The 27661-nt window shown below is 39.3% G+C and overlaps 1 protein-coding gene across 3 annotated transcripts in view; it reads left to right on the top strand.

Moving 5' to 3' along the window:
- LOC125900352 (palmitoyltransferase ZDHHC14-like) overlaps nucleotides 1–27661 on the top strand; it is a 68072-nt gene that overhangs the window by 12318 nt on the left and 28093 nt on the right. For all 3 annotated transcript variants that reach the window (XM_049595287.1, XM_049595288.1, XM_049595289.1), the window contains exon 3: nucleotides 9635–9795. In XM_049595287.1, the coding sequence (XP_049451244.1) occupies nucleotides 9635–9795 (161 nt within the window). The remainder of the gene's footprint in view (nucleotides 1–9634; nucleotides 9796–27661) is intronic.

The raw sequence follows: 27661 nt of genomic DNA, 5'->3' as shown, positions 1-27661 counted from the left end.
AAAGCTTAATTACTAAGTAAATATGAGTCAAGAAATGGCCTATATGTTGCAAGAACATTTGAAAGAGTCAAGATTAGGACAGTAAAAGTCAATCCCAAACATCTTACCATATGCAGCACTAAACTATACCTGCTGCATAGATAAGTAAAGTGCCAGTGTATGTGACCCTGTGAAGCTGTCATGTGGTGAACTTTACCCTGTTTTATTTAAAGCATTATTCACACACAGCTGACAGCTGTCACATTGCAGGAAACAATGGCTGACGCAGACTTTGGTACTTTGTGTCACTACTGAAAAACTGAAGTTAGCCTTGCTGGTGTTGAAGCTTGCCATTCTAGTTTCTTTTTCACCACTAGGAACTTGAATACGAACCCGAACCTTGCATACTGATTTCTGAAAAGGGAACAAGGGAAAAGCTTAAGACAGTCATGACTGGAAAGGCTGATTTGATGAGGCTGTAAAGAAACTACTTTATTATGATGGGGGAATTTTTATTTTAATGATTCAACTTTAAAATTAGGTAATTTATTTAATAATGAAAGTGTATTATTTACTTTTTGGATTGGAATTGAGAAATACATAGGGGATGAAAACTGCAAATTTTGATCTCCTTGGACTTTACTTTACTAGACAGTTTAAAGTAGCTGTTTAAAGTGATTAAAAAAATGGTAACTATAAAAATAAATGTTTACATTGTTGGAATCCACACCACAAATAAAACAACAACAGCAGTGGCGAACCGTGTCTTTAAGATCACTTTCAGAGTGATTTAATGAATGATAGAAACAATGACAGTGAAATAAAATTCATCCGAATTTACAGAGCTTCACGTTTAACATGACAGATGCACTGTAGAGAGCCTTGTTCATCAGTGTGGATGCTAACATCGTTGTCATTATATTTATTGTTCTTGGTGTGGACTCATCAGTTTAGGTGAGAAGACTGGGACCACCCTGGTCCCTCAAATGCTCTAATTTGGTCATGGGATTCAAAACCCAAACCAATGGTGTATTACGTAATCTCATCTGCTAACTTTTCTGTGCACCAGTCTCAAGTGTGTCAGCACCAAGTGCTTCTCCCTCCAGTGGAATGAAAGCAGGAAGCAATGAGCATTTCTTATTTAAAGACACAGCAAACATTAGGTTTTGCTTTTGTCAACATAATGTGTCCTCCTGCTGCTTATTGCTGTCTGAATGCTTGTAACCATCCTCTGATTAAAGTCCATTACTCACAGTGCATTGTGTTACTCTTTGCTCTACAGTGACATACGGTAATATCTCTTGCAGATGCGTTAACCATATATCATTATGGCGTTTGTTCTAGGAATTGGCCATCATAGCTTTATTGCACTGCCTTCAGCAGTCAATAATTCACACACATTATTCACACAGTCATGCTGTATGCTTTTATAAATGAGTACCTTTTGATGAGTAATTATCAGGACAAGCTATCAAAGAACTGTCATCTCAGACCTTGGCTTTGCTGTCTATGTTTGAACACTTGACTTGTTCCAAACCAGCTATCATAATGCACAACTTCAGCTTTGATTGCTTTGATGGCCTATGAGGCTATTTTTGTTGGTCTGTGGTGCTAGGGGTTTAACTGAGTTGGAAAAGAGTTTTGACAGTCATTACAAGAGGAGTTTATTTTGGATATTTTCCATTATGAATGTTTGGTTAAGTTTATTTCAGATGATCCCACAGTAGCCAATGATAGATCTGTCTGTCTAGAGTTCTCTGTATAGTAATATGATCGTTGTCCGCTTAGAGTACAGTATGAAGAGTAGGGCTGTAATTAGTACTCAATACCTTTTAAGGTATCGACTGAAATAACCTAATACCTAAAAGTATTGAAACTTCTCCAGTCAAACGATACCTGCTTTCAATTCTTTTTGTACCCGGATCTCTATGGTTTGGATTGCAGCCAATCACTGCATGTGTTCTTAGATTTAATGCGACATATGCCTTGCACACTACTATAGCATCTACAACTCATACAATTTGTGGTGTGGTGAAGTTAAGCACAATGTATTTGACAGAATTAGCAGTTCAGCGTGCCGAGATGCCACCAAAATGTTAGAAAGTATGGCTATATTATACAACCTGTGGCGTCTATCTGGTGGCATTTTATGCAAATGAATGCCTCCGTTCACATGATGGATATGGATTGAAGTGGGGAAAAAAGTGATAAACTATTCTGTTATCACTTAAGGGTACTGGTATTGGCATTGTAATTTTCTTTGTTACCTTGAGTATTAGCAATAATCTCTGCAGTTACCCATAGCTTTTATTTTGTAGGGATATGTCGAAAATAAATTATTTCAGCTTTAGGCCCTCTTCGGTTTGTCATACAAGTGTCTTTCTATACAATATGTGTTGAGGGTAGAATATTTCCAATCCTATCTCATAGCTATATAGCAGTATGGATTTTTTTTCTTGTGTTTTCTCACGGCAGTACTGCCCCCGCCCTCCAAAACTTTTTTGGTCTTAGTTTTCCATTGAACTTTAAAGTGCCCCTGCCAACACTTGGTGCCCTGCGCAAAGACCACTATGAGTTTGGACGTGATCAGTGTTATTGTTTAATTCTGTGGTTTAACAGCGAAGCGTATGAACTACATTGCTGACTGAATTATGTACTAACTGTGAAAAACTGTGTGTTGGCTGACTCATACGAACACTTCAACGTGGGTTGAATGTCTATCGGTTTGTCCGTGTTACACGGTGTATGAAATGTCTGTATCATCATTACACTACATTTTTATAAACTAGGATAGTCTGTGTCCAGACACATTCTTACTCCCTCTTCCTCGTCTTACGGTTCTTGCACTCATATAACAAAGGTTATATCCAGTAACTACTATTGCTAACAGCAGAATGTAACCAGAGGAAACACTGGATTGTTTTTGCAACTGCAGTAACACCTGCTGCTTTATGTTCGACAACCGGCTCCGAGTCCACCGCCAAGCAGAGCAGCTCCAGTCCCCGTCTTTGCTGTCTGTGGCTCGACAGCCATCACTGTTGATAGGCTATTACTGGTGACATTGACCACACATCGCATAGCACTGTGGGTGGGACATGGAGCGAGGCTACAAAGTGGTTACTGAACAAAGGGGCTGCATCAAAGCCCAAGTAGCGCATTTTTTAATGAATTTATTGTATCGGCTCAAAAACAACAACAAAAAAACAACCCGGTAGTGACCTCATCACTGTGGTAGCATGTGACCGTAGTATTGCGGTGATGTGGTTATCATCACAGCCTTAGTCCCAGCCAACATAGTTATTCTCCTAGTGATAAAAACTTAGAACTATAAAACTATGCTAAGACCAACGGAACACATGAAGACGTCTCCATCACCTTAATCCTCAACCTAGGTTACGTCTGTGGTCAGCACCCAGTGGCGACGTCTGTCTTGACACCATTTCTGGATCAAATCCAACAATAATCCCATTTTCGTCCTCATCAGCCAAAAAATGTTTTCTGAGACATTTAAAAGGATTTTAATGAGTGTCATCATGCTGTCTCTATCTTATTGAATGTCTTTGTTTCTTTTTTTCTTCCTTGGAGGCTTCAGCTCACTCATGTGGCTGTTTCCAGGGTAACCACATTCCCTTTCGAAAATTTACCATGTCTGACATTGGATACTGTCCGTCTCCATGGCAACAAAGCCCCTAAAGTCCCAGTTAAATATAAGATTTGGTATCAAACTAAAAGGAAAATGAGGATGTAAAGTTGGAAATGTCCAGTTCCTTGTCGATATCCACTCAGCAGTGGTTTCCAAAATTGCTCGTTGTCTTCACTGCTCATGTCCAGTGACTGATAAAAATTGATTGCGAGGACATTGTCTTCAGGGGGATCTTAAACCAGGCAAAATGTTGCTTACCTGCAGCTCGTCCACTTATCTCTATTGATCCATGTCCATAGAAGAGGCAGGCATGATGTGGCATCTACACCCCCCTCTTTAATGGCTTCAGTGTTTAATCTCTGTCCGTTTCTACCGACTTGTCACTTTCTACCACACATGACTGCCTTTTCATTATGTTCCCAATGTCCGACACATTGAGACACGGCTTCTGAGGACAGAGGCGGCAGTTTGTGCTGCGCTCTCAGTCATCTCCATCACCACTTTCCAGCAGACAAGTTTAGAAATATAATGTTTTCATGGAAGAGAGCACAAATCTGTACGTTCTAGCTTTCCCTACAGAAAGTGAGAACACGCAGCTCATCACTGATTCTGTGGATGTGTAGCTCTTAATGACCTCTGCATTTATTTGAAATTTTGGAAGGAGGGCTTAATTTTCTCATTGATCACTTTACAACCATGCAAATCTTGGCTTGGGGTTAATTGTTACAAATGTAGCACCCTCACTCAAATTCTGCCAAGCTTTTTACAGCTGCAGTGATTTCCCATTAGCACCTCTAATTGGTGGATTCATTAATGTGATGTGTGACCAATCAGACAAAATAGAGGACAGATTGAATGGGGAGATGAATAAATGCCCAGTAATGACATCAGACTTTGAAATTTTCTGCTTTCCGGGTGCAGACAGACAGCTAATCTGCAGACTCGTACACACAGTGGTTGTTATGAACAGTCAGAGAGGCAGGTCTTTTCCCAACAGACGGCATGTTTTGGTGGGGCTGACATTTAGCAGCTAAGCTTCATTGTGTTGTTTTTATCCATCACTTATTCTGAAATGCTAAAAAAAATATTCCCCGTGTGATTCTGTTGTTTCTCATTTATGAAAGCTCCACTGAAGTTTCTCTGATTTTATTGTTGTTATTTATTATTAAAAATGTTTCATCAATTTGTAAAATGAACTGAGCTACTCTGCTGTCAGCTCTTTAAATTTTATTTGAATAAATAAAACAACAAGAAAAATAATAACTATTTGTATTGACATAGAAAAACAAATACATCTGTATTACAGATGTTGATTGCTTTATGTCTTTTTTTTTTTTTTTTTTACCTGGTGGAGGAACATTCCAGATATTTTGGTCATCGGGAACTTTGCAGAAACAGCATCACAATCATAACAACATTAAAAAACATTAAAAGACACGGGTAATCCTACAGGCTTCAGTGTGGATATTTATGTTCACTAACAGCCAACAGCAGGATGGTTTGTGTTGACTATGTGATGAAGATGATGATGCATTTTTCATGCACTTAACTCTCCAGAAAGGAAACAAAGAACCATGTTCTTTCCCTGTGTGACTGTGAGTAGTCATCTCATTTCAGCATTTCTTAAGGAATCGTCCTCTCAGCACTGTCTAAATGGTCAGAAATCTGCTGGCTTTCTCTCGTTATTTGTTTTCTCTCTGGCAGTTGAAGCAAATCTGTCTTTCTGAAAACATACGTTTTGCTCCGTCTGTGGCAGTAGAGCAAGAAAATACAATTTGCTCAGTCATTTTGTTTGTACCAGCTCTTCGCAGGGTGTATCTCAGTTGTAACCGTTGCTCTTTACAGTACACAGAAAAGCAATATTGACAACTCCAAATCTATAGTATTGGGATTTGTTTAAAGTTAATTGCAACCCTATAATGAAGTGAATGAATGTGCGATGTGATGCACACTCCTGTCGTCTAGATAAATTTCATTACGTTTGTAAAACATCATGTAACAAAACAAGTTTTTAATTTTGTGATCAAGTGTGAATTAGTTAAAAAAAAAAAAGACCATAAAAACAGTTATTAGTTGATTTACCACTTTTCTATGCAGTATATAATGCTGCTTAAATAAAAGGAAGATAGACTGACTGACATGTGATGTGCAGTGTTTTAGGAAATATGCCTCATGATATGCAGATATACTTATTATGAATGTACGATTTAACTTTTTCCCATGGTCTAGTGTGGGACTTTGCAGCGAAATGTATCTAGTGGGCTGAAAAAGCAATTGATTATATTATTCTAGTAGGGTACCCAAAGTCTAATTTGTATTTGTCATATTAATAATTTATATACTAATTCAAAAAAAGTCAATACTTGGCACTATGTGACAATTCAATCTTGCCACACAAAAGTATCGCGATACTATGCTGTATCCATCCCCACTCCTAATATCCACATTACTGATTATTATTTATCAAAAATCACATTGTGTTAATATTTTTTAAAAGCAATAACAACAATAAATCATATTATCAATTGCAATACTTGTTGAATAGCAATACTTAAAAATCACAATACATTCAGAATTGGCAACAGAGTATCGTGATAGTATCGAATCAGGAGATAAGCATATTGTCCCACCCCCCCAAAGCCTGTTTTTCTCTTCTTTGAATAGCCTACATTACCAAAACATTACTGTTGCAGTAGTGTTAGGCAAATGAAGTAAAATAGGCTAATGCTTGGCTGTATAATCATGTCTGCTGTGTGGTTTGCATGAATTTAGAGGCAAAGCATAGCCTAAAGGATACATGCAACTAGTACATCCAGTGATTGTAGTCAAAGTATTTTGATAGGCAGGAACAACAGAGCTGCTTTCTGTCTAAACAATGAAAGCCAGATTTGGAAGATTATAAGCAGAAAAATAGTCTGTAGCACTGTCTCAGCCAGAGATGGGAATATGCCCTGTATTGGATTAAAATCTCAGGACACAGTGCCGGATGATGTGTGTCCACGCAGCCCAGCTCAGAGGACTGAGGCTGGGGAAGAACCACAAATCACCGAGAGCTGTAAAATGGACGCTCTGTTAGCAAGTGTCTGACATAAGATGTGTGTATTGTACATTGACACAGTCAGTGTCCAGTGCAGTGACCTTGGGAACCTCCAGGCGAGTTTTTGACTGGAGAAATGTTTGTGCTGCACCGTGTTGTCCTGCCTGCAGCCTCCTGCTGATGTCCTAGACAAGTTGTGTTTTTTTTTTTTTTTTTGCTGAGTTCAGTCTCACTCCAGATGTAGAGAAGCAGCAGGACTGGCCTGTGTCCACTTGGATAGGGCAATGGCACAAGTTGTATACATTATGTTTGTCACAGCCTAAAGACTCTTCCAAACAAAAGAATTATTGTATGTATCTGGATCAGATTTAGTCTTTTTATTTAAAAAAAATAGTGAACTGGCGTCCTCTGCTTATGAGCAAAATGTATCTTCAAATCACTTCAGAATATGGCATAATGCCAGCCACTTATATTTATAAAATTAGAAACATGCACTCTTTCAAGAGTGCACTAATACATGAGTGAGCCTTTGTGTTCCTTGCTTAGGTGTCATGTGTTGGCTGACCTTTTCCCCTGCCTGAAGGGCAGTTATCTCCAGCAGTTCAGGTGAAAGCAGCATATAATGCTTGAACCCAATTAGCGCAGATCAGCAAAGTAAATGCTCCAGGTCCATATTTACATCCTCCATATCCGCCACCATTGATGGAGCCCAACATGGCAAGCCTAAATATAGTTTGGCTTGGTTTATCAGAGTAACTGCTGTTGGCATAGATCAGCGGATATAACTGCCGCCCCCCTAAGGTGTTACCATCTGAAGGCTGGTTAGATAGAGGGATAGTGATATAATGTCCGTCAGCAACCTATCATACATGTCAGGGTTAGAGAAGGACTGTACAGTGTGACATTTTTGTAAAGTGTTAAATAAATTTACGGCTTACAAACAGACTAACCACAATGGTTGACCTCTGTTGGTTTATTATAGCCATTACTGTCACTTCAAGCATCCTCAGTTAGTTTATGATCATGCAGTCATCGTTTCTCTGCATTGATTTTTGAATGGCAGTCAATCATGGAGTGCTGTTTAACGCAATTAGTAGATGGTGATAATACCTATACCACCAATCAGTTAAGAGTGTCTTTTAAAATCCAATTTAAAATTTTACTCCATGACATACAAGGCTTTACATGACCAGTCACACAAAGGTCTCATGGATCTGCTGGTTTAGGTCTGCTAGCTGTTACAAAGACCAGGTTTGGGGCGAAGGATGATTGAGCGTTGGCTGCAATGGCATCTCAACTCTGGAACGGTCTTCCAGTTCGTATTCGATGGGCACTGTTTCTTTTCAGATGATTTATTTGTAACTTTATCTCATAAGTCCTTTTAACTGTGTGCTTATATTTTATATATATATCTTATATATATATATATATTTTGCTGTTTGAGCTTTTCTGTCTTTATTTGGAGTTGTTTTTATCAGTGCTGTCTATGCGAAGTCTGCGCTTTATGCTGCCTCGCTTGAAAAGTGATATTATAATTACCTTCATCTTTTTGTTCATCATTCAGTGTAATGCAGCAATAAATGGTGCTTCTACTGCAAGAGTCACTAATGCATAATATACAAACAAATGACCTCTACCTTTACTAAAAGGAGCCAGTGTTAAATGAGCTATATGTAAGAAATCTAAAGCAAATAGTCGTAATATCCTCCTAATATGTCACAGAGACTAATGAATAATGTTCATATAACATACTGATCTCACCGACAACAATAGTACAGCCAGAATATTCGCATTAAAAAAAAAATTTTTACAGTCCGCAAATCATGTTTATGTTTTGAATTTGTGTTTTGGCCTGTTGCGCCACCCAGCGCCGTCTACCAGTCACGCAGTCAGTAGAGTCTCAGCGTCAGTTACAGTTACGACTGAGCTACAGCAGCACGGCAAGCAGCATTAGCAGCAGAGAAGCCGGACTTGCTCGAACAGTCCGCTGGAAACGGAAGATCAAGGACGCGGTGACGCGGCCCTGCCACGGCAGCCGCCCGTGGGCAAACAAATCAGTCTCCAGCGTGCCGCTGTCCAGTAACCTCGAATCTGTGGGGTGGGGGGGGTGCAGTAACCATTTTGGCCACATTCTTACATACAGCACCTTTAAGTATTTTTTTAAATAAATAAAGTCTATTCTGATAAAAGTCACTTGACAAAAGTATTTGATGCACATGTATTTTCAGCACAACAAATAAAAGAATCAATACTTAAAGGTTTGATTAACACCGCCTTTTTTCATGTTGCTTTTCATTTCAGTGCATGAGTAGATGAGCAAGAACCTTAATGTAAACACTGTTATTGTGAACCTTGCAGTACCATTTTGTATTCCCCAAAAACATATGGTTACCCCATGTTCATTTTTAGTTTCCCTTGTGTTGAATGGCACCATTTTACTGACCCCCAAACTCAATCCAATAGACGAGAGACCAAGAAATGAAATGAGAAGCAGCAGCCTGTGCCCCACCTCTGTGGGACTAAATGTGATTACTGTAATAACCACCTGCACCGTGGATGTTTAATGGGATTATGCTAAATTGTCTCAGTAGAACAGATTACAACACGGGGGACTGAACCTTACATGTGTGCCCGTCTGTATATCCACTTACTGTTCATTAAGCAAAAAGTCACAGGTATTAACACTTCGTAAAGATGATGGCTTGTCTCTGCTACAAGTAGAGCTCTTTTTTGTTTTGCAGTTGTTTTGCAATGGCTTGTTATGTACAAATATTTATGCTTAGAGGAACAAATTGTATTTGGGCAGACAGACATAGCCCCTTGAGCCATCAGCTGACGTTTGTTCAGTAATCCTCCAAGACTCAATTTGAACTTTCAGGTTTTAAGTACATAGCTAGGCATTACCTGTCTGGCTGAACTGTGTAACTCTTGTCTGCTGTTTGCTTACATCTCTTTATCTCTTCCTGTCACACCAGTTGTCCGTTCCTGGCACAGCACCTGACCCCAGTCATCCCAGTTATAGGAGGTGTGCTGTTTCTATTTGTACTGGGGACACTTCTGAGAACCAGCTTCAGTGACCCAGGGGTGCTGCCCAGGGCCACCCCAGATGAAGCAGCCGACCTGGAGAGGCAAATAGGTAAGACTTCAATCAAGTTATTTTACGCCACCCTCAGACTACAGAGTTTTTGGATGTTTTATCTCTGATTCACCCCTAACGTTAGCTAGCCTATTACTGTTCACAGATGTTAAAACTGACCTTCAATTCAAGCTGAATAATAGACAGCCTGTGTTGATCATGTCTCTCCAACCATTCTCTCATCCAGACTCATTAAGCCTTCTGTTTTTTCCTCCATTGAAAAGCATTTTCAACTTTACAGCAAGATGTTGCTCCATGTCAGTCACCGTTTTGTTTACATCTGCTTCCTCTTGAGAGTACGTGAGGCGGTGCCTTCATGCTCCCTCTGGCACGATAATCTTAATAATATCCTGTAGTGTGTGATGCACCGTTACTATTGAATCTTGTAGTGTGTCCATGTTTGAGATCAGAGAGGAGAACATCTGTGAAGTTTCCTCTCATGTGCGTGATGCAACTCGATTTCAAAATTCCTGGTATCTGAGCCCAGCTTTAGATATGAAAAATGGGAATGAAAACCCATTCTTGAGGTTTTGTTTCTTTGCTTCTGCATTTTTGTGCTTCTCCTGTGTTCTCACTATTTCTGTGTTTTCTTACCACCCCTGTATTCAGTTACTGTATTTTGTATCTCCAGGCTCTTCCTCCCTGTCTGAGCCCGTGGTTATGTTTTATCTTAGATACTCTTATTTGTCTTTGAGCAAGCTTCTCTGCATGGTACTGATCCACTGGAGCTGCTGTGTGCCTTTACAACCTCCTGTAAAGAGTGCCAGATTATTTTGCTGATGTGTCTGGAGTTTGTCTGTGTAGCCAGAGAAATGGGGATCAAGCTTCCCCCCAACTTTACTGGCACTCTGCATTTAGGCTAAGGTGAAATATTGGTGCTGCTTCAACCAAATGGCTTTTGATCTGTTTATTTCACTCCCAACTTCTCCAAAGGTCCCCATCTGATGTATAACCTGCCTCGTAAATTTCATCTGGATAACTTCTGAATCTAATTTGTGATGTGAAAGGTAAAACTGTTGGTGCATTAGGATCCACTTGATACGGTGTAACTGAATTACCAGCAGCACAGCACTGGCTGGAGCTCGCCGTGACTCAGAAATAGCTGAGACAACAGTTTGTGATGTGGATTCAGTCTGTTAATAAGACTCCAAGTTGCTTCACTGTTTACAGTTCGTTACATCATATATAGTGAAATCAGGAATTTATTTTAAATTTAATGCAGTAATGCAAGGACCTCAGTATCCGGATGCAGCCTCTGTCCAGATGTAGCTGATTGTTTTATTACCAATGCGGTTTCATTGCTGGTATCAAGCAAAAAAATTGAGATTGAGAAGATTTCAAATGGCCATTGAAATTTTCCCTTTCTCTACAATTAACACTATATATGATCTCACAGATAATGGACCAGGGCTTGGCGATATTGAGAAAATCAAATATCACGGTATTTTTGACCTGATTGTGATATTGTAGGGCTTTCACAAAATATTTACGCAGTGACTTTTTTGGTAATCATCAGCAATGTGGATACAATGACTAACTGAGTGAAGGCAAATAATAGAACAGCTAGAACATTCTGTTAAGTTCAGAATATTACATCACACACTAACGCAACTAAACACTCAGTCTACCACCTACTGCCACCAGTTTTTGTTCTCACATTTAACTCTTTAGAGTTCTTTAAATATTCAGCCTGTTTGCCCAAATCTTTATTAGTTACTTTTTGAAATCAACAAGAACCACTCTTCACATCGACATGAATCACATCGACCACATAACACTTATTTCAAGCCAAAGTACTTTTAAAGCTGGTTTCTCTGCTACTCAAGGTATTTCCTTCTTCCAAAATAGTAGTGAACACCTGGAGCAAATGTCATGATTGGAGTTTTTATTAAGACGGAGAACAATGAGGACAAAACAGCATCACTGATCTGTTTTAACCAAGTATTCTCTGGTTTAGCTTAGCTAAAACCATAAAATCTCTGAATCTGTTAGCATGTTAGCATGTCGTTCACCACCGAGCCTCTTTGTAACTGGTAGCCTATCAACGTCATCTTCACGTCAAATGTTCAACTGACTTTACCATATAAATAACAGACTCTCATCTGGCCTGATGTTATTACAGGCGTGAACTAACCAGCCACGGACACTTGGCCCGGTGTGCCACTGTAATTCATGGCACATGTGGCTCCGCTGCAAAATGAACATAGAGGAAATCTGGAATGGTTAACTGGCTTTATTTTTGGCATTAAAAAAAATAAAATTGGACTGGTGGTGGTTCCCACCATAGGAGAGACATTGGAAAGACAATATTAAAGTAATGAACAATCATTTACCTGTTCAGAAATTGTTTGAGGCCACTGCATAAATGCAACCATCATGATTGAAGTTGTGACTGCAAAACTAATACTTTCATCAGAGTGCAGTTCGCTACATGAGGCCTCTTCCAGAGGAGCTAAGGAGACAATCAAGGACAAATTAGACTGGAATTTACACTGGAAATGGTGCCAGTTTAGTAAATTGCAGGACTGAATCCCAGTCTCCAAATGTGTCTCGCTCCCCTGAAGCTAAATGGATGATCACCGCTTTACTCAAAGGTTTAACTTTCTAAACCGTTTTTCTAAAACCCCCTTTAAAGTTTTGGTCCTTTTTATTTGTAATGTGAAGCTTCTATTTCCCAGCGATGGTCCTTTCTGTGCTTCAGGCCACTGGGGCCTCATTAAACAAACTCTGGACTGGCTTAATTAATCTCATTAGGAGACTTAAAAGCTTTTGGAGGGAAGGTAAAGCACAGAGAGCTTGGAGCAGTGGGCTGAAACAGCACTGTGCAGAAAGTACAATGCTATATTGGCAAGCATTTCTCTCAAAGGATAAACAAATTAAAGACTGAAAATATGAACAGTGTTGACCCAAATACCGCACTCTGCACCCCTCTCCACCATCATTTCATCCCAATTGGCTCTTGCGCTGTGAATTTCCAAGCGTAACAATTGGCTGGTTCTAAACTTGAATCTCTTGTTAACAGACAAAAGATTGTTGTCATGTTGTTGGTTGCCTGCAGCTGAAGCACAGGCGGTGATATGATAGAACAGATTAGGCTTTTCCTAAAGGAAAATTCTGTTGTTTTTATTACAACATGGTTCTTATTTTTGTAGCTTTTGCCCACATTCCTGTTGGTTATCACAACATTTTTTTGACCAGCCTAATTGCGGACGGGTGTGCTTGCAGGGATTCAGCATAGCTTTGCAAGGGAGTCTAAGAAATCGTCAACACATGCACTCAGACAGATGTTAAACAAGTCCAAGAAAAACTTACATGAATGTTTAGATCAGTTAGGTTAAGCTTATTTCAGTTGTAGAAGAGCTTGTAGCTGGGATGCCCTGAGGTATCTGTAGTCTTTCCCTGAAACATCCACATCCAATGGCTGCCAGTAGACTAATAGACTGCTTTAGTGTTGGTGCCATTATGGGTCCCATTATCTTCTGTTTGAAAGAACCTGGCTTCTAATAGCACTGACATTTTATACACACACAAACACACACATAAATACTTTAGGTGGTTTGTATCCTTAAGCTAGGAATGTTAGATTTAAGCTACTGGTAAAGGTCACTGGGTTTTCCCACCTCGAGTAAAAATGTAGAGACACATTTTATTCATAGAGTTGCTTATTGCACTCTTGCTCTTCGTCCCTGTTTTGTTTTTCTTTCTGTCAGTCTCATAGTGCACTCTCTCTGCTCACACCTCCCAATGCCTTGTCCTTCTATTCAAACCAACTTTTCTGGTTTCTTAGTTCAGACCTGTGCCGTGCAGTGCTGTTTGGTCCCAGCTGTGGCGTGGCAGGTTTACATGCAAGACATTAGTAGCACATCTGTTAGCGCTTAGCTTGATCATCCAACCCCATCCCAAGCCCCAACACCAACCAGCCTCACAATGTCTTCTAAAAGGAAACACTTACGCCTGTCTCTGCCTATTCCTCTCTTCCTTACTCTTTTTTTTTTTACCACTTGTGTTTTCTCTTTGCCAATTTGTCTCGAGGCAGTGATGAAAATGCATTTTGGAGTGGCACGATAGTTTATAGTATCGTCTTTCACTGCCCATGTTAACACTCTTATTTATTCATTTTGTGTATATGTGTTTGTGCATGCTTGCTCTTGTAAGTGCTCTATATTTCTCCTTCTCTTACTTACACCAGGACTCATTCCTAGCCATTTCTTTCTCATCACACTGAGACAGCTCTCATCCATTTTTACTCACGGCTTCTTTTTTTAACCCATATGTCCTTACGCAACTGTGGAGATGCTGGTAATAAAGAAGCTGACAGGCTTCGCGAGCATGGGTAACTCCAAAGAGAATTACAAGGTGGTCGCCTCTGTCAAATTTCAAACCTGCATTCAAGCATTCAACAACACTCTGACAGGTGTCATGATGGAAAAACATTTTGTAACAAGTGTTGCACTTGGTGGAACTGCAATAGTGGCATTACGCCGATGTGGTGGCACTGTTGTAATCAGCACATTTCAACGGGAAAGGCACTGCCTAAACTGCCAAAGAGGAAGAAGAGAGCTGTTTGCAAGGGCCAGCCCAGTGCAGCACAGTGTTTCGGCTAGAAAAGTCATTGCCACCACAACAAAAAAGTCACCAGAGAAAACAAAACTCCTTCTCCTGCCGTTCAATGATAGTTTTGTATTGACAGTTAGAGTTTATTAATGCTGTTGAAAATGGCAATTGGACTTGGCTTGTTTTGAAACAACTACCAGCACCTCTATTTCTGTTTTCTTGTACAACTTTAACATGCAGGAATTCAAAATATAGAAACACCTGTCTATCCATGTAACAGTTTAGCCACAATTTATTTTATAATTGTATGTATTCGAACATCTAAAATATGTTGCACGTGTGCACATGATCAGGATGGTACCACCTCTACCTCATTTTGAGCCAGGAAAAACCCTGATGTCATTGCTGCCAGAATGTAATGCCTCGGCACCACGTCAGGCTTTGTTGCCCATATGCTCAGCTACTGCTTATTTGATTTACAGTTTGATATACAGCACTCGCTCACTTCATTTACCTAACTGTTATGCATTTGTCTCAAAAACTTCATTTAAAATCCTTATCATTTAGAGGGTGTGAATAACATTTGAGTATAGATAAACTACCTATTTATTACACTCATTTATCATGTTCATGTGTATTCTATGTATCCATTTAGCTGTTTTAATTACAACAAAAATCCCTGAGTAAGTCAGCCACCAGTAGCCCAAGAAGTTTTGTCATTCACCAGCAGCCTCATAAATAAATAATGATGTTTTCAAGTCACAAAGTGCTACAAGGCTCAAGTTCGACACCGCTCCTATCGATCTGTTGACGAAACAACGGGGTACCTAATGTCAGTACAATATGAGACATCAAGGTCTCTCATGCTCCTTGTTTGCTAGGAGGGAAAGCTGATAGCTAGGCCTCTGCTGTCATTGTGAACAGATATCTCTGCCTGACAGATGTCTGTGAAAGGGAGGTTAGAGTGGGTGGTGGAAGTATAGCCTGTTCAAAAAGAAATCAAATCAAATATGACATGTTTGCGTCATTTGCAATATAATACTGTATGTGTCATCCTAAAGCAGCAGAAATACTGTGAGCACCTATAAAGGGCTCGGGGACAGAGTGTGGGGTCAGGAAAGGTAGCACAGCTTGTTGTTTATCCCGGCCTGAGATGGAGACAAGAGTTGATTTCTCTTCAGTGTGCCATGTTTGATGTCTATGCATGTCTGCCTGCCTGCCCAATATGTCAGGACTAGACAGGCTGGCATCATTTCAGCTAGCACATGCCAAATCCAAAAGACTCTCTGAAGCATTAATCAGAGTGAGAGATGGTCAGAGCTGCCTGTTTCCTTCCTTCCACCTAATATGGTCCAAGCTAGCTGGTGAATGTCAGGGCAGCCACACAGTTTTTCCAAAGCTGCCAGTCAGACCCTGGGCCAGCAGAGGAAATAGATTTTGGAAGGCTTAGAGCTTGTGCTGCTGGAGGAAGGATGGGCACATCAGTGGAGGATGCCATGACATTTAGGCTTTTCATGACTGAAGGAGCAGTCAATACGGGTGTTTGAAGGTGGGCACGTGAGTGCTCTGAAGTGCATCTGTGTGCATGTTCTAGGGATTGACAAATATGTTTTGGTCATGGCCGATTCTGATACTCATTATTAGTAATCAAGGGATAACAAATATTTGACACTGATATACATTTGCAGTAAAAATGAAAATCTTAGTGTCAAAATTTAGAGTAACAAACTCCAACACAAAACTTTGTTTAAATGCCTTTAAGCACATTTTAAAATAAATTCTGCAAGAGCGTAATTTTCAGCATTATCTAAAAGAAAGAGCCTTTGCTCTTCCACTGTCTGTCTTCCCTCGTATTAGCATGTGTAAGACTCCTTGAGGCCTACTGTGCTTTTAGACCTTTTCTTTAGTAAATAAAAACAGAGACAGGCAGTGATATGAGAGCCAAAGTAGCACGTTTCTCAATTCATTTATTTTACCGGTTAGCGGATAAAAAAATAACAGTTCCGATGATTACCAAAATGCTTAACATTGTGGTCGATAATTGGTTAACCCCTAGTATGTTCCCCAAGCTCATGCATGCTAATTACTGCCAAGAATATATCCATGTAATATGCGTGGAATGAAAATGGTAGTTGTAGTCTCTGGGCTAGGAGTGCAACCCACACTTTTTAAACTTTTGCTGTGTGGTTTTGTACCCTGACTCTTTCCACTCTGCCAAAGTGTATAATGTCATCACAAACTGAAGATTGCGTAAGTGTACTGCTTGTATAAAGCTTTAGTCTTGCTGAGGGGACAAAAGCCAGACACCCTGTTGCTGATGCAGGCGGAGATACTTGACTGGGTGATGTGATGATACTCTCTGTAAATGTTTGGCATGAGAAATCCTAGTGTGTGAAGGATATTATTGATGTGATGGAAACCAAAAGAATTAGGTTTTAGCCAGGGGTTGTCTAATCACATAGGATTTTTCTTTGTCTTTTATTTTGTGATCAGATTTTCTTACTTTATTTTTTAGGGGTGAAGTAATTAATTAAATCCACATAATTCTCTAACTTGCACCCTGTGTTAATTACTTTGTGTTTATCGTCTTTGTTTGTTTGTTGTGAAATGCTTTGTTGGGACTGCTTTTGTCAGTGTCCTTGCCAGAGACTTAATTCAGATGCCAAACTCTAATACACAGCCCATCACCAGAGAGACCAGCTCGAGCCATTCTCCAAGATGAGATCTAGCTTAATCACATTAGATACAGCTTCCTCTCCCTGTAGCGATTAGACACTGTGCAACATGCTTGTCGGATTTTAACACCTTGTAGGTCTGCTTGTAGCGCTGGCTTTGCTTTGGCTGGAGGCAAATGTGAGACTGCATCATGAGTAAACGGGGGCTTTTTTCATCATGAGCTGTGTCTTGAACATCAAAGAGGTGGCTACTTATTTCCATCTTGGCATTTGTGTCTCTTAAATGCTGACCATTGCATTGTTACATGTCACTAAACATCAAAAAGCTGGCACCAATTTGAATTTATCATCATATAGTGCGGTCCACAGGGCTGTATTGATTCTGACCTCCTGTTGGCCTCCAACTCTAGAAATTAAAAAAGCGAAATATATCAGCCAGAATGCACCAGTGACTGTAAGATGTGGTCTCTCACGGTGATGTGGTATTTCAGAAGCACAGTCTCTTTAACTCATGTTAAAGCCCCATTTTGCCCTTGCCACGACAATATACTGTGTGCCTGTTTGACGTAGTGCTGAGATGTTCGTCCTCTTGCAGTAAAAAAAGAATTAATACCTTGCTTTGAGTGACAGTCCAATCATAATTCATACTGGTACTTAAATCGCTACGGTGACTCTCTCCCTCCCTCCTCTCCCCTCACAGTGTAGCCAACCGCCCCGGGTCACATTCATGTTTGACTTCATTGTTATTGGCTGAATAATAAGTAATAGGTGTGCAGCCAGTGGAAAGAGGCTCTATTACTAAGCCACTTGACATCTCAACTTCTACATTTGTGAATTTCTTGTACATGGACCTTGGCCTAGCCTCTTTTATTATGACTGACAAAGGGGGCACGTCGGCAAGGGAGAAAGAGTTCAACATGACACAGACAGGAAGAAGCTGCTTGATAAAGAGGATGAGGAGTAGACTACTAAATTAAAACAAGCAGAATGATGAACGCATGCAGAAAATACTGATCCTTGCATTGTCTCACTGTATTTCACCACGTGTTTTAATTCCTTATATGCAATTCAGAGACACAAGTGTCAGGTGTTGCTTGAGTTCATCTGAAGGATACTGTATCTTTGATTTCCTCCCTGAAGTGAAGCTCTCTTCCTTGGCAAATCCCCCAACATCCAGGACAGTCACAAGTTCATCCACACCCCCACAACTTAGAGCTTCTTCTGCAGTCTACCATTTATGTCATTTTGATCATGTGTACTGTGAAGAGTCATTTTACACAGTATAGGTTGATATTCAGCTTGTTGACTGCCACCGGCTTATCGGCAAATAAGATGACATTCACTGATGGCAGTGGCTGATGTTTTTCTGTTGTGTCACATCAATTCTGCACAGGCTAAAAAAAACAGTGCTTGAGACTAATGTCGTCCCGTTGTCTTGGGAACAACAGATAACATGTTTGGGATGAACAGAGATCTTCTCCAGAATGAAGTCAAGACGAAAGGACGTAGTAAAGTCACCATCGACGCGTCATGGGGCACACCCATTGGCATTGTTGCCTTCTCTGTGTTTAACATCAACCTGCCATGGGACTGGAGATGGAAATTAGCCACCTGGCTATAATCTCATCTATTTACAAGTAATTGTTTATTAATACATATTGTCAATTTTTTAAAAAAAAACAAAAAACAAAAATAAAAAACCCTATTTTTTACCCATAATGCTACATTGTGAATACATTTTTTGTTGAAATTGGCAGAATGACAGCTAGTTAATGTTAACTGTTAACAGCCGGTGACTGGAACTAACAGCTAAAGGAGGTTGCATTGAGATTATGAGGCGTTCAAACTCAAAGTTTAATTAAAACGCTATTATTATGAGTTTAACTGCAGTCTTGTAAAATTAGTTTTTGCTGAAAAACTTGAATAAATGCAGTTATTTGAAGGAGAAATTTGGTAATGTTTTCTCAGAAATATAAAAGACCAAGAGGGAAAGAAAAAATATTGTATTAATAGGTTGTTTAATAAATTTGTATGATTAAATTTGTGCAGTATTTCACAGACAGTGTAATGAAGGGCTGAATTACTTTTAAACACTTCTTTCATTTTTTTGTGTGCTTTAAAGGTAAATTTTCTGCTCTTTAACATGCCTTAGGCAGAATAACTTTCTCCTCTATCCTTTCCTCTTAGTCTTCCTTCATTCCTGGCTAGACCCCAGGCTTACAGTGGCATGACATGAAAAAGACAGATAAAGAAATGATTTGGATGATGGAGCTGCAGGGGACAGGCATAGAGGACAGGGAACGTACAGAAATAGAGCTGCCTCTGTAGAGCTGTTTTATCGGAGACAATGAAAAACAAAGTTGTTGTGGAGTAATTACCCTGGCCTGGATTGACCCCATATGCTGATCATTCACTCTCTCTTGCCCCATCCATTATGCCATTAAGCTATCTTTCTCCCTCTCTGTTTAACACATGCACGCGCCTTTTATCCTAATGCACTTCAATAGCATAAATTGTACTGTGTATGCATGAAAGTGAGCAGTGTACGCTGTTGCACAAGGATCAGATTAGATCACAATAAAGAAGACACTACCACATGACCATTAATACCTTCTGTGATCATTTTCTGTTACCCGTCTCTGTGTCGATAAGATAAGATAAGATAAACCTTTATTGATCCCATCATTGAGAAATTCCAGTGTTAGAGCAGTCAAGGAGAAAGAGTCAGATTAAAGATTTCAAAATTAAACTTAAAAAACTTAAATAACTAGGCATGCAAATAAGTACAAAAATACAAGAGGCGGCGATAAATAACAATAACAATAATAATAGGAAGTGGATAATAATGAGCAGCAGTGAATGAAAATGAGCAAAAAATGAGCAGTGGATAAAGGGAGCACATCTAGTGCAAGTGATTGTATGTGCAAAACAGCAGACAGCTGTGGTGTCCATAATGTGTCTTTGCAGCAACACCTGTGTTGTGCTTCTCTGCACTCTGCTGGCATACTCTGGCCTCGTCCATTACCTGACTATGCCCTCACTTGTCACCCTTCACTCAGACAGATGTCACATGTCTCTGTATCCAGACTATTGAACTGATTCTTCATGGTCTTAGCCAAGGCCTTTTCAGTTCAACTCAGAGTGACAAAATCTGAAGCAGAAGACAGTTAGCCCGATAGTTCAGAGATGTTGGGGATTTTCATTTCATTCTGTAACTGTCAATAACTGTAGGCTATTCAACAGTAACAGTGGAGCAGCACATCAGACTCTAAGAACATTGGAAACAGCAGAGTATTTTGCATGCATTGTCGGACTATTCTAATGCTGCTGTTTTATGTTGTGGCCACATCAAAGATTATGCTAAGCAGCAAACCAAATGAAAACCAGGTGGCACAGCAACAAACCGAAAGTCCCATATCCCTCTGAAGAAGCTCTGGCACATCTATTTAAATATCCATCAAGCGTTGCATTTGAAATCCTCAGCAGTATTGTTTCAGGTCTGGACCTTCAGTTGCCACCCAGTTCCACAAGTAGTTTCTGAGTAGCTTTAACTTGAAAATGATTCACTCTGCTGTCTTAACTGTGTGACAGGTGTTACTTCTCTTGGCTTGTGTCAGAACAAGGTCAGACAGGAAATTTCTCTGCAGTGAATTTCTGAAGTCAAAGTGTTTTGCCAAGCTAAATCCACATAAGCTGCAATAGTTGAAAGTTACTCAACTCCAGAACAACTTCCTCAAATATGATGCTTTTCACTTGTTAAATCAGCAAGACAGTTCAGCCTGGTGCATTCATTTTTGGAACAGATTTGATTTACCATGCATGTGAACGAAACAATGGCAGACAGACTTGTCCAATGCTTGTATTTAGCTCCATTGAATATTCTAATCTTGCATAGTTCTCTGCCAGTTGTTTGACAGCAGGACAGTGCACTAGGGGTGTTGCGCTGTACCGGTATTGATGGTACAGGTAAGTGATAAATGAAATATTGACATCATGTTGATAATACACGCATAATAATACTGTTGAAAAAGTACAGCACTTCTTAAATCATTTCCGTTTCTTTCCATTCTTGCGTTGTCTCCCTCCTCCAACACCATCTGCCCACCTTCTCACTATACATTAAGTGTAATTTCTCTATTTGTATGGTTTTGTACAGATATTGTTACAGACTCTCTCTCCTACACATGTAATTTGAGTATAATTCATGTGCATAAAAGAGACAAAACACACTGTAAACAAGGTTAAAGTTGAGTTTGACTGATAGCGTTATTATTTTTCTTTCATTCTTTTTATAGCTATTGCAATAATATTGTTATTGTGAGCTCTTTGCCAAGATAACTGTGTAGTGAAAGTCTTGTGCCAGCCATACAGTGCACACATACTACCTACTGCCATTGTTAGTTAGATGCTACCAACTGATCATCTATTAAAGGCATCTTTGCAAGTCAATGGCTTTCTTACAACTGCTGCACTTCTCTGCTCGTCTCACACCTTCTCTCTGCTGTTTTTAACCTGTTGTTTAAAAGCCTCTTTGATGATTATCTACATACTATAGTGTGTTAGTGAGGAGATACAACCTGCAGTGGAACAACAGGCAATCTAGTGTTAAGCTCTACAGTTACAGACTAAATACTCACCACAAAAGCTGCTTATTTAGTTAGTAAACCTGTGATTAGCCTTGATTTATCCATCGCTAATCCTTACTTTGTCGTTGTTTTGAAAAATTGGACTCATGTCAATAATAACTGGAGTGGTATTAAGGTTTTCCTATTTGAAGTCTCTAATACAGTGACTATTACTGTTGTTTTTAAGTGTTCAGAACCACACTGTGTAAGACCAGAGAGAGATTGATAGCACAGGTAAAAAGAAAAGGAGCCTATAGGTGTTTGCTGGAGTAGCATTGACTGTATATAAATTTGGGTGTGAGATAGATTGGAAATAGCAGCTGATCCAGCATTAGCACAACTCAAGTCATCCCAGGAATAACAGCACTTGCTTTAATCCATTCAAAGAATAAAATAGTCGTGGTGAGTAATTTTTAAGAAGAAAAGAACACTCAGCATGTTGAGGCCATAAACCTGTCATTTCCAACAGTGAATAAAAGCTTTGAAGCCGTGTGTAAACGGGAAAATCTGTTGTTGAGAAAGTGATTGGTGGAGCTTTTGTGCTCTGGAGGGAATGTTCTACTAGAGTTCCTATGGCCAGGAGTTTCCTGGAAAAGCTATGAAGTCAGAAACATGGTTTTCCAGGCCTGGAATTGGTTTGGAATTAACAGAATGTGATGGAAAAGTTTTGAATATACATTGTTTTAGCTATTGTGTAAACGTGTAAAAATCCCAATACATGTCAAACGTTATGCAAAATGTGTTTTTTTTTTTTTTTGTATTACCAATTTAAAATCTAGTGCTGAGTTGCGTGACCATTGGAAGGTCACTAATATCACGTGATACACATAGATCAGACCGGGACTGTGCCATCGCCAAGGCCACACTCCCTTTTGAGGAGACAAAATGCACTGTCACATCAGGAGAGAAACAGGGAAATGCTTAAAAGCTGTTGTGCAGAAGGCTAACCAAGGCTTTCGCACTGAGATTTGAGACACATAGGATGTGTGTATATTCAGTGTCAGTGCAGTAAATCCCTAGATGATGCTGGTGACAGTTGCTATTGATATATAGCTAATAGCTTGAGTGGGAGGTTGCTGCAGACTGTCGTCTCCAACTTAATCTCAGCCTAGATCAAACGACTATTTACAAGTTGATTATTTACAGACAACACTTACCCCAACAATACCTGGTGATTTAATCATATATACATATTTGATTGAATCACCAGGCCACTGTGTTGGGTCATAGATCCATTTGGATGGGGGGAAGACTAACAGGACATGACAGTGATCAACCTTCGTTTATTAAGGTATCGGTAACACTCAGGTTCAGACGAGGTCACAAAAAATCCCGCCAAAAAGGATTGCTTTTTTTTAAGCACCTGTATGTGCAAGTCTGGTCTATTGGCATATGCAGCTAGTTGGCGGCAGGAATGTCTAACGAGCTAATTAAGTTAGCAAGCACTAAAAGTTTGTTTATCTACAAGTGCCTGTAGCGCCTCAAGTGCAAGTTACATAATGTATAACTGCATTGCTATGCAGGTCTACCCATTTTAAACTTCTTAAATACATTTGTGGAAATGAGATAACTTATCATGGAAAAGTTTTTAAATTTCATTGGTAAAAGTGCGTTGGAACCTTGTTCTACTCTTCTAGACTTCTGACTTGTCTGCTCAGTGTCATTGTATGCGTTTACCATTTATGAGAAACACTGAAGCTGAAAAAAAAACAGATATTTAAAAAAGATTAAGTTTCCTTTCCTTTAAAAATCATTTGCATTCAAATAAAAATAGATTTAGTTATAGTTTAGTTATAACCGTATTTGGTCCTGGATTATTAAAAAACTTTTTTTTAATTATATATGCATATAAGATGTATTTTTCTAACACAACACCTTTTGTACTTGCAATGTAGACTGCAGAATGAGCTTCACTCATTGGTAGAAATCAGACAAAGCACAGAACAAGTGAACTTTAACTTTCCACTGTGGTTTTCAAGACATATCACATGGGCATATGTTCCGTTTAGAGGGTTTGTAAAACCCACTCTTTATCAGCCCCATCACATACTCCAGGCTGCTATATCTGTGGGCTGTCAAACACACAGAACTGAACAATCTTTGTATGTTGTGAAAGTGCTAGTCTCTCTTCTTAATGTTCTTAATTGGGAAAATCCTGTATGTTATTTGAAATGGGTGTAAGATCCTTTATTTTCTGATTAACGTTCACTCTTTTTCAAGTGTGTTTGAAGCCGTTTTTCTGTCTTGTCAGCTGTTATGTGCAAGACCTTGAAAACCCTGCTTGACTGAACAGAATTTCCTCGTGCCTCTCTGGGTTCAGTCCTGCATCTTGGCAGACAGGTTGAGGTCAAACCTTCTGTATGTTAGTCATCATCATTGTATTCTGGTACACTTATCCATCTGTGAAGGTGAAGGCCTCAGCTTTCTCTCCTCCACATACGCAGCAGGATAGCAATTAGTTTCCCTTTATACCTCAACAGGCAACGCCTAGCACAATTTGGCTGACATTGAATCCTCACTTACTTTTATGCATGAGAGTGTGAGTGGGCACTAGTGTTTGTGTGTTCCGTTACATCACTTCCTAGTCTACCTGGCCTTATTTTCTCGCCTCAAGCTCTTAGGCCTGGCCTATCTCTCTGAGGGATCTCCCACTAGACACTGATGTAAGGCTAAGCTTTGGATGGCAGTGTACAAATGGCTTTGTTCAGCAGAAAAGCTACTTTGACGCTCCCCACTCACCCACTACTTTACTGCAGGCATCTGTGAACGAGTGTTGTGAATGTTGATGGGCCGGTCGAAGTGTACTTAAAGTGTGACCACAGTTGATTTAAAGAATGGGTGTGCAGAAATACAGGTATTTAGAGTCTGGCCGTGCCGTCAGTGGATAGTTGTTTTTGCAGCAGACAGGTAGAGGCTGCAGAAGAGCACTCTGTATACTACTTATAAAAAAAACCCTGCTACTTAATTTATGTATGCATTAGTTTTAATGTCTGTGAACACCAAATAACGGCCACAATATTAGTGTGTGGACAGGGTTAACAATCCTGATGTGAGATGAGATCTACTCCATGATCCTTGTCCACTCCGCAACCTAAATTTGTGTAGTCTCAAACCTGCTGCAGCTGCGTGGTGCTAAATGGACTTAGAACATCTGCACAATATAATGAAATACGATAATAGCCCTGCAGTGACCTTTTGAAAGTTAATAATGTCAAATTATTGTTAACATGAAAATATGTTGATTCAGGTCTGCAGTAACCATTCAGACTAGAGTTTGTGTCTGTTGTGCCCTTGTAATGTTTTGTCCATCTGGGAATTAACATTACATGCATATTTTAATTATATATTGTACTATTGATATTTTTATCCCCCTGGAGGTGATCAAGAAATGAATGCAACACACTTTGCAAACGTATCACTGCAGTGTTGAGTGTATTGGATTACATTGTAGTGTTGCGGTTATTGCTTTCAAAAAAATATTTATTTTACACTAATACAATCATTCTCCTGCACTGATAATTAAAATAATTTTGCAGACAATAAGTCGAGGTTGCAGTTGTTTGATTGGGACATGAGGGCTTTTGCTTGGCTAGTCTCTGAGGTTATGTGATTGTTGCCAAATATCTGCCCTTTACTGAACTGATAGTATTGCCCTATGCTGCTGCATTCATGCCATGTCAAAAATGGAAAACCCATTATTCCAACTTGGGAACTCTGACGCATTATTCCAAGATGCTTACTTTTAAAATGATAATTGTTTATTAAGTAAAACCACATACATAAACACATACTTGTGTTAATGTTGGATTTAATAAAAATGTAACAGGCAATGGTAGTTGCTTTTTAACAGTTTTGTCGCTTCCTGTAGTTGAATTTGTTTAGAGGGAAATATCTTCTAATATCCTCAAATCAGAATTATAATTAGGAGGCTGACAAAAATGTATTTTCCCACTCAGCTGCTTCTAATTACATAGTCTTTGTGATATCACATAAATGCATCCTTATGTATCTTTACCTGTTTGCCAGCATTATCTTAGAGATCTCAGAATACTCTTCAAAGAGGTTTCCTGCTTCAGAAGGAACCTATAGTTTCTTGTCATTGTTTTTTAATCAGGGAATGCCATTTAAGTCAGCATTAAATAAATATGCGTGTGAAAAAACTAAATGCGAAATAAATCCAGAAATAGATAAGTGAGGCATCAAATATGTTAATAAATGCAAATATAAATATATAAGTCAGTCAGTGTAGTTCAATGAATAAATATTTTTAAGGATGTTTTTACAAGGGCTGCTTTTATTAATTTCAGGGGACTTTAATTTTCACAATTCCACATTTTCATTATATAATGCCACACTTAATTCACAGCTTTTTTTTAAATTTCAATTTCCGATATTTAAATGGGACATGGTTAACAGATTCACACCAACGCAACACTACAAGGATTAGCCAGCTAGCGCAACCCGCCAGCACTAGCTAGCTAATTCTAGTCTAATTTGTCATCTGATAAACTGTAAATTCATCAAAAATACAAAGTTTGCTGATTTTATGATGCTGCTGTTCCATTATTATCAGGCATATCATTTATTTACTATTGATTTAAATGGCATTCCATGTCTTTTTTTTTTTTCACCACACCAGAGCTAATATTACCAGAAATTTTTACTTCACTTTGAATATCTGAACAATAGGACAACTTCTGGTGGTTTAACAATGTGGTAGTGGAGTTGTGCTCTGAATTGTTCACACACTCCCCTTGTCTGTGGTATCCCTCAGCGGAGTCTGCTGAGAGGGCAGAGGAACAGAGGGAGTATGAAGGAGAGTGGAGAGCGCTCTGTAGGCATTGATCACAATAGAGACGAATCCAATACAACAGAACTCACTGGCTGCGTTTCCTCTGCTCTCCTTTGGAAATGTCAAACACCCACACAAGCCTTTCAGTCCCTATACAACCCCCCTCCCCCTCCCCACTAACACACATATACCACTCTGTGAGCAATGCTACAGGTTTCTGTGTAATGATCTTCCTACACACACTATCTCCTACTCTCAGGGTGCGTGAGAGCGCTCAAAGCAAGCTGAGCAATAATAGGATACAGGCTCTACCTTTTATGGCTTGAAAATCACTATCATTGCTCTCATCCCTACCGTTTAGCCTGTCATCACTGCTGTCTTACTCCACCAAAAGCCATTCAGAGCAGTTTGCCACCATTTTCTTTTTTGTATTATAGTCTGAGGATAGTGGTGTTAAGTGCATGTTGAGTTCCAGACTTGTTCATATTATTTGAAGTAGGTTACAAGTTTAGTCACTGTAACAGCTGACTTTGTGTTATTCAGAAAAGACAGGACCGCTAGTTTCTGGTGTTGAGTAGCACAAAAGGTTGGATCTGGTTGGCAAGTTTGACACCAGATCTGTAAAGCTCATACAAAAGAGCTAAAATGGTGGGGCTAATTAAATATAATGAGCTGTGTGGGTTGTCAATGTTCAGCCTTTTAAGCTACCGATATCCTGACATGTACCTTTATCACAGCTAAAGGTTATAGCAGATCAGTAAAAATATGACTTCACCATAGTCTCAGTCTTAAGACCATTTTAAACCAGACAACCTGTACACATTAAAAGACCGTAAAATCTAATGAATTCTATCGGCTCATCATACAAATAAAGACATGTCCTATCTACAAAATACATTTCATTATGCTAAAAAATCTTCAAGGTTTGAAATTCTTTTGAGATTATGTTTTAGGTTTTTAAGGCAGTGTAACATTTATTCTGGGAAGACTGCATTACAAATGTGAATTTTGCTAGCATTGGTAAGCTCTAGCCTTCATATAGTGTGCTGCTCTCTGTTGTAAGGGCTGCATAATCCATGCTGTGTGTAAGGTAGAAGTTAGATGGAAACAGAGTGTTGGTACACTTATAGGGCACCTGTTACACTTTTCCTTATTTTCTGTCGCATATATATAATGTTACAGTGTTGGAGGCCAAAGTTTCAAATAAGTTTCCCTTTTTT

This window comes from Epinephelus fuscoguttatus, linkage group LG14 (genome assembly GCF_011397635.1).
Source record: "Epinephelus fuscoguttatus linkage group LG14, E.fuscoguttatus.final_Chr_v1".
Classification (NCBI taxonomy): domain Eukaryota; kingdom Metazoa; phylum Chordata; class Actinopteri; order Perciformes; family Serranidae; genus Epinephelus; species Epinephelus fuscoguttatus.
This window is presented reverse-complemented; position numbering and strand designations above follow the sequence as displayed.